This window comes from Histoplasma capsulatum, genomic scaffold (assembly GCF_000149585.1).
Source record: "Histoplasma capsulatum NAm1 scaffold_2 genomic scaffold, whole genome shotgun sequence".
Classification (NCBI taxonomy): domain Eukaryota; kingdom Fungi; phylum Ascomycota; class Eurotiomycetes; order Onygenales; family Ajellomycetaceae; genus Histoplasma; species Histoplasma mississippiense.
In genome coordinates this window covers 2157318-2165256 of record NW_001813981.1, presented here as the reverse complement: position 1 = coordinate 2165256, position 7939 = coordinate 2157318, and the positions used below count along the sequence as shown (strand labels likewise).

Here is a 7939-nt window from a genome sequence, read left to right as displayed (position 1 = left end):
CTGGGGTCTCGTCAGGGGAGGTTTCACCTGTCTTTTGGAGGGCTCCGCGATTGTGGGAGTGGGAGGAAAGTCTGGCAATGATTTGGAAGCTGTTCCGCTGACAGGAACGGAGCCACGACGCTTCCGTAGAGGCTCTTCTTCGCCTGATTCGTGGCTTACATCTCCTTCTAAGTCAAGACGTTTCCTTTTCTTGTTAATGGTCTCGAGAGAAGCATTTAGAAGTTCACGTCCATCAGTGGTAGCAGCATTTTCGGTAGCCAGTACGCCATTGGTACTGGCTTTCCTTCGTGGTTTGCTGGGAGAAGTTTCTGGTTCGTCGTCCTCATCGTCGTTAAGTTCATCATACGTTGTTGATTGCGCTAGCTTGCTGGGGCTCGTTTCGAATATACCCGCATTCAATACGATGTTGGTGCGGTTTCGAGGGTGGCTCGGAGACTCTTCGATCCGTTCCGTCTCGGCTTCTGAGTCGATTTCACTCGCAAGCTTTTCAAGTTTGGGGGATTCAATATCCAGATGGTCGTTATCTAGAGCATCATCAAGGTCGCTCAGGCTACTCGAACGGGCATCGTCAGCGATTGAATATTCGGTGTCGCGACCATTGGCACCGCCATTAGCGGCGAACGCTGATTGAGGAGTAATCGACTCCGCTGGCTCAACGGAGTCCATCTAGATATTGAAAAGGCGATGTAAGTTGATCCAACGGAAAGATGGAGGGAGAGGGAGTTATGGGCGTCGGATTGGTGATTTCAGCAACCGATTAGGGCTCGAAGGTGGTGACAGGGTTTTTCAGAAACTGCGAAACAGGGCAGGAAAAAAATGAGTTAGTGAGATTTCATAATAATGAGATTGTATAGAACACAGCTCCTCTAAAAAGACCACGGATATTGCAGATGGAATTTGGAGATTTGTGGAGAGCTATCTGGCTGTAGAAGGGGTTCTGACTGATGATCAATTTCAGCGGCCCAACCTCAGTTTCGAGACGAACATCAAGGGCAAAAAGAAGCAGTCAGAACTATAGGGCCCCAAACATCTCAGGCATATTCAGACGGGTCCAGAAAGCTTCCAGGTATCTCTCGCTTCCATCCACATTGTATGAAGGCGTTGTTTCGAACAGAGGCCGGTTGGACGTACCAAGTCGGTAAATGCGCTCGAAGCGCAGCGATGGTGGTGCACCACAGGGCAGCGGTCGACAACGGTAATAAGACTCGACAGCCAGTGAGGCACAAGAAAGCGTAAAGAAGCAAAAAATAGGGTAACAGATGATCTTCTGCGACGTTGTGAAGAGTAGATGAAGAAAAGCTAGGGCGAGGGGGAAGATGAGAGAACTGTTCGCAATAGACAAGGGTGCGTTGAGCTGGAAGCGGGCAAGAAGCCGGAGCACAGCAAATAGCAGAGGGGGGTGGTTAAGCAGGGGGCACAGCGAAGATCAAGTTAGATTGGAGGGAATGGGTGTCTGAGGGCCAGCGTGAAGGATCTGAAGATAGTGAATCGATGGCATATGGCCGTGTGGGAGAGCGGAGAGGGAGCAGCGGCACGAGGAGGCTCTAAGTGTGAGAAAGCAACTCTTGCTGTATTGGTATTGGCGGCGTATCGAGGATGATTTGTTTCTTTCCAAAAAGCACGTCGCGGCATCGGTAACTGTAATTTACGCGCCCTCGGTGGCAGTTCGGCCTCAGGCAAGAGCGGTGGACGTTCAGAAATTGTCACAATCATCAAACTGTATTACCAAAGTTTCAATACACTGCAAACGACGAGCGATCTTCCAGGTTTGCTTCAAGTGACCTCTTTTAAGCAAATGCTGCAAACATTCCCTGACAGGAATGGCAGCCCGGTGTATAGCTCGCCGCCTTTGCCAAGCGCCAGCTGCCTCATTCTGCCAGAGCCCTGATCACGTGCCAGAAGACTCCAGTGCCCTGGCCCCGGGCCGAAGCGAATGACAGCTTTTCTTCCCCTTCTTCCCTCTTATAATCCAGCATTCGCCTTAACGGTTTTTATCTTCTCGCAAAAGTTGTGGATAACTAAAGAATGAATACTAAATATATGAATGCCTTTGTTTTTCGAGTGCTTCCACCCATGGACCGGCTAGTCGGACTCTGCTCGTATCACAGCCGGATTGCATGATTCTCTTTTGAGTTGGGTTTGTGCGCCACGTATTATTCAGGAACCCTCTACTCATACTGAGAACCTAGCATTGAATACGCAGTTCATAAATTGGTGTGTTTGTGTGGTGGTGTGGTAGTCGTGCATGCGTGACGGATATTGCATATATTGCCTGGGGGGCCCCTCACTGCACACGATCAGGCGTATATAGATTAACTATCTTCCGCTACAATGATAGAAGATTAGCCACCCCACAAGTTTTAGCGTCTGCCGGGTGATATATTAAATTATCCTCCACGATTTTTGTCGAGATCCTCCAGGGAAACAAACTTTGATATCACATGATCTGAATCATTTTGCTTAGTTGACGAACCTTTCCAAGGAAAAAAAGTTCAAAGCCCGGCAAAATTGCAACAAGCGGTACTGGCATTTGATCATTCATCCCCGTCACACATACTCTACCATCCCCCGTAAAAGGAACGATGGGGAATAAACAAAGATCCCAACCCACGGCTGCTGCGTCTGCGCTGGAGGAAGATGCTGCCAGTACTCCAGCTGCCAATGGTTCAATCCCATCCTTTCCCTTTTTGGCCAGTGGTGTGGAGAGTGCAGTAGCTGTTGATCCGATGCTTGCTTCGCTATTTGAGAAGAGTGTGAGTTCTCTGATTGCCCTTTTTTTCCCTTCGAAGTGTATCAATTTAATTTTATTTTATCCAAAAATCTACTGTTTGACACGATTAAATGCCTGTGGTTTTTGAAAACATAGGGTTTAACTAACCTGGCGCAAATTTTCCACTCTAGGCTGGACCTGTGAAAGCCCCTCAGTTCACTAATGCGAAGCTGATCGCGACGTCAGCAAATGGCGGAAAGTCTGGGGGACCGACCAATGGAGTGGGCCAAGGCACATCGCAAGATGATATGGAATTAACCTCATCTAATGAGGAAGAGGCGGGAGAGGGATCTTCGTCGGAGACCAGTGATCAAATGATGGAGGATGTCGGCGATGAAGCATTGAGTCCAGAAAAACGACGGAAACGAAAACGAGGCGGCGCAGAGGACATAGAGGAGTCATACATGCGGCGTATAGCAAAGGAGGAAGCCAAGGAAGATGAGAAGCGACGGAGTGAGAAAGCGAAACGGCAGAAAATTGTGGAAAGCGTCGGGAGGGAAAGCGACTCTTCAGACTCTGAAAGTGACAACGAGGAGGGTGAAGATGGAACGTCCGACAATGTAGATGGCATAGACAACCCTCCCATTGTCCACGAATCCAACTCCAGCAAGCCCGATGCCGCCCTCCTCGACAAATCCGCCCGCACCATCTTCCTCTCCAACGTCTCCACAGAAGCCATAAAATCCAAATCCGCAAAGAAAACCCTCCTCAAACACCTCTGCTCTTTCTTCCCTTCCCTCCCAGAATCCGCGACACCACATAAGATAGAATCAATCCGCTTCCGCTCCACAGCCTTCTCCACCCAATCAATGCCCAAACGCGCAGCATACGCCAAGCGCGAGCTCATGGACTCCACCACCCGCAGCACAAATGCGTACGTAGTCTACAGCACCACTGCAGCCGCACGAGGAGCCCCCAAGGCTCTGAACGGCAGTGTCATCCTCGACAGACATCTGCGTGTCGACAGCGTCGCCCACCCGGCCCCCATCGACTACAAGCGGTGCGTCTTCGTCGGCAACCTCGGCTTCGTCGACGAAGAAACGCCCACCGACGAACAAGTCGCAGGGCAACAGAAGGAGAAGAAGCGAAAGCAAAAGCACGCCCCGCCCGCAGACGTGGAGGAGGGCCTCTGGCGCACCTTCAACGAGCACACGCGCGCCAGCATCGCGAAGCCGTCCAAGCCCACCGCTGCTGGCAAGTCCGCGGATCCCAGTAGTAATAAAATCAGCAAGGATACTGGTCCATATCCAGACCTGGGCGGTGGCCCCGTTGAATCCGTCCGCGTCATCCGCGACCCGGCAACGCGGATTGGGAAGGGAGTCGCCTACGTCCAATTCCGCGACGAGAATGCCGTTGAGATGGCGCTGTTATTGAGCGGGCAGAAATTCCCGCCGTTGCTCCCGCGCAAGCTGCGTGTCACGCGTGCGAAACGGGTTGTGAAGAAAACTCGTAACGATAGTGTTGGGGATCAAGGAAGAAGTAATGGTAGTCAAACGGACAGCAGGAATGCCAATAAGACTCGGCTGGGGCAGCGGAGGAGCGGGGTAGGAGGGGATCGGCAAGCCAGCTTTGAGGGCCGCGCGACGGCGTTGTTGGGGAAGGCTGGGGCGTGGAGGATGCAGCACTGCCGCTCCACTGACGAGAGTGGGGAGCGGAGGAGCAGGGATAAGGAGGCTACTAGCGGAGGTTCTGCGCCGTTTGTCTTTGAGGGTTTCAGGGCCAGGCCGGATAAGGGGCCTGGGTTTAAAGTGAGGACAAAGGGTCGTGGGGTGAAGGCGCGGGCTGGGCAGCCGAAGTCTAGGAGTACGAGGCGGGCGGCCGTGTTTAGGGCTGCCGGGGGGATGAAAAGGGGGGATGCGAAGGGGAAGGGGAGGGGCGGGGACTAGATGGAGGGACTGGGTGGATGCTATGGTTGGTTTCATGGTCGCTACCATTTTTAGATGCATCTTGTGTTGCATGCGTACGTCCACTGTGTTTGGGAGTAGTCTAGATATATGGCCTTTCCTTTCCCAGTTCATCATTCTCGCTCTGCTTAGATCGAGGATATCGCGCGTACCTTAACTATGTGTACACGTAGATACTCTGGGGCTCTTCAGCGGTGTTTGATTGACAATGAGGAGAAAAGAAGTGGGACTTTTCCGAAACACAATATCCCCTTCCCCTTATCAACACAAGCCGCAATCGCTCGCTTGCGCTCACTTATCCAGCTTAAAAACTCACTATTTAATCCCTCAAATGAATATAATGAAATATATAAGCAGCTATATATGACTTGTATAGATGAATTCTATATAATTTATAACTATTAATAGAGAATAATTATATGAATGAAAAAGATGAGGCTACAGAGATATCCAATGCACTCAAAAAAAGGTAAAATAAAAATAATATATAAAATAAAAAGCCAAAAGAAAGCCAAAACAAACAGGATTTTCAACCATCCTCACACGTGAAACCACGCGAAGCCTACATTAGCACACTGTATCTTTTTTTTTTTTATTTTTTTATTTTTTTATTTTTATTTTTATTTTTTTTTTCATTATTATTCATTCTTAGTTCTCTTTCCCCCCCGAGACACGGAAAGCTTAGAGAGGTAAGATTTCCTGCGTACGGCAGCTGTGTGCAGACAATCCATCCCATTTTTCTTGGCGGATTCCCTCCGTAACTCTCAACTCAACTCTGGACCCTGGGGCAAGCTGGGAAAACCTGATCACCCAATGATTCAATGAATCACCACTTCTAAGACCTCCCCGCAGCAAGGGGTTTGACTCCGGCCCATGCTTCATGCTTCCTTCTGCGTGGGATATGTTGCTTCTGTGATCTCAGGTATGTATATGGTAAAGCGACATGATTGATCAGGGGTATGATATCAAATGCAAAGTTTCATATGAAAAAGGAAGATAGGGGGCCGATCTATTGACGAAATGACAATCAATAAAATACACGTCCCTTTCAAAATGTATATATATATATATATATATACTATATACACGTATACACATGCAATGGTTAATATGCTTTATCCTTTTTATTATTTATTTCATGCTTACGGCGTATGTTAAAAAGAGAGGAATGCGTTCATAATTTCTGGTTGGAAGCGACCGACACAATCCCGTCAAAAGATAATAGAACATAAAGTTTAAAATTTAAATTTCGAGCGTCAAATTGCAAATGGAAAGAATAATTAAAACAACGTAATCACAATATAAAGTTTTTACAGGAAAGCCATCAGCCCCAGGACGGCAGACAGCATGAAGCCCGGACGGGTGAGAGAGACGGCGCTGTTTGGATTTGGAGCGGGATTGGTTTCACCGGTGGAAGTGGCAGTGGGAGTGGCAGTGGGAGTGGAGGAGGATGTGCTCTCCGTCGTGCTCGAGGCGGACGTGGTTAGGGTGGTGCTCGATTCCGTCTGCGTGGTCGTGGCGCTGGTGGACTCGGTCGAGGTGGTGGAGGCAGTGGTACGCGTGGCGGTCGGGGTCAACACGGTAGCAGTGCCTGTAGTACCGCTGATAGAGAATTTCGGGCTGAAGTTGAAGTTGCTTGGGTCGCTATCGTCGATGATTTGGAAGTTGTAGTCAGTTCCTGGGCCGAGGCTTGTGGGTAAAATAACCACGAAGCTGCCGTCGTTGGGGATACTGGCTGGAAGGGAGAGGGAAATGGTTTGTTAGATCGCGCTACTGTCATTTATTCATGTCTCCCTCCTCTCTCGCTTGAGATGTATATATTTATTTCCACATGGCGAGAAATCACCCTTCTCTCCTTTTTTAATCAGGCTCGATGGGTTTTCCAGATAAAAGCCAAGAACGTCTAGTTTTGGTGCGCGCGAAAATGCGAGATTGATGGTGGGATATAATAACAGTAAAACACATACATGCAAGGACAATGCCATCGTCGGGAGTAACATTGTCGCCCAACTGCAATTTCAGGGTGACAAGTCCTTTAGTGGTGGGTTTCCAGGACAGAGTCAAGGGCTGGCCAGCAACGGGGCTGTAGCCTCCAGGTGGGACATTGAAAGGATTATTTGCCTGCGCGGCAACAACGGCGGCAAAGGCGCTGATTGCGAGGTAGATGATTGAGCGCATGGTGATTGGGAGAAACGCTATATTTATGGGTTTGAAGGAGTGACAATAGGGTCACACTAAATAAAAGAAATAAACGATTGAGAAATTAAAGCCTTGTCGAAGGAGCGTCAAGAAACAAGAGTCCACACAAAAAGGAAGCGAATGGTGGGGGAAAAGCGAATGCGAAGAACAGCGAGGAGAAAAGGAGAAGGAAGAATGAGAGGAAAGGAGGAGGAGAGGAGGAGAGGCGGAGAGTCCGCCCTTGGTCGCACCAGCCCCACGCGACCAGAAATTGTCGTCGACTGGCTTGGTCGATTGGTTGGTTGGTTGGTGGTGGGTTCAGGGTCGAGCCAAGCCGCGCCAAGGCCGGGGGGCGCGTGTGGTTGCACTTCAGTCTAAATGCCCTCCTCGTTCTTTCCTGAAGGCCGGCATGTCAGATCAGCACCCGTGGCGCCTGAGGTCTCTCTATACGTCGAAGTGACTAAGTCAATTGAGTTTGCTCGTTGGAAAGCTACCAAGGTTATTGAATCGCGATCGATTCCACATGCTGATTAGCTGTCACCGGCCTAGCTTCAACTTTAATTCATGAATTAAGCTCGTGAATGCAAATCATCGAGCTCCAATCTGGCCACTCAAGCTTATCGACGCGGTCATCAATAATATGAGAAACATACGCAGCTCTCTCTATCAATGCAATGGCCATTTGAATTGCTCGTGGCAGACAAACATCTCTCCATCCCCTGGCCTATTTTCTATGGAGAAACATAGGATTCTCCTGACCAAAGACTTGTGCGCTCTGATGATATTATTATTGTGCAGTGCAGTTATCCCGGAGAGGATACGCAACCACTTGTCCCCTGATACTCTTGTTATGGCTGTGCTGAGGATTCAACTTTGACGGTGTTACCTTGTGGTCATAATACCTGAATTTCTGATAAATGTGGTCTCTCTCTCTCTCTTTCTCTCTCCTTTGTTTTTCTTTCTTTTTTTTTTCTGGCCGGGCGGGAATGTATGTATTATTTCTATTCACTCTGTACGGAGTTTGTGAACAACACCGCGGTATGACTCGCACATCTTGGTGGGTTATCTAATATCTGAGAACTGGCTG

General features: G+C 49.1%; 3 protein-coding genes across 3 annotated transcripts; 1 reads left to right on the top strand and 2 right to left on the bottom strand.

The window, feature by feature from the left end:
• Positions 1 to 215: 215 nt before the first annotated feature.
• On the bottom strand, positions 216 to 666 carry HCAG_02718 (predicted protein; the record flags this gene model as incomplete). The annotated part of the gene is made up of 2 exons (XM_001542497.1): positions 216 to 295; positions 390 to 666. The coding sequence occupies 2 exons, from the start codon at positions 664 to 666 to the stop codon at positions 216 to 218; spliced, it is 357 nt and encodes a 118-aa protein (XP_001542547.1).
• Positions 667 to 2582: 1916 nt separating this feature from the next.
• On the top strand, positions 2583 to 4656 carry HCAG_02717 (predicted protein; the record flags this gene model as incomplete). The annotated part of the gene is made up of 2 exons (XM_001542496.1): positions 2583 to 2753; positions 2902 to 4656. 2 exons carry the CDS (start codon positions 2583 to 2585, stop codon positions 4654 to 4656), a joined length of 1926 nt encoding a protein of 641 aa, XP_001542546.1.
• A 1328-nt stretch (positions 4657 to 5984) lies between these two features.
• On the bottom strand, positions 5985 to 6852 carry HCAG_02716 (predicted protein; the record flags this gene model as incomplete). The annotated part of the gene is made up of 2 exons (XM_001542495.1): positions 5985 to 6409; positions 6642 to 6852. 2 exons carry the CDS (start codon positions 6850 to 6852, stop codon positions 5985 to 5987), a joined length of 636 nt encoding a protein of 211 aa, XP_001542545.1.
• Between the last annotated feature and the right edge of the window lie 1087 nt (positions 6853 to 7939).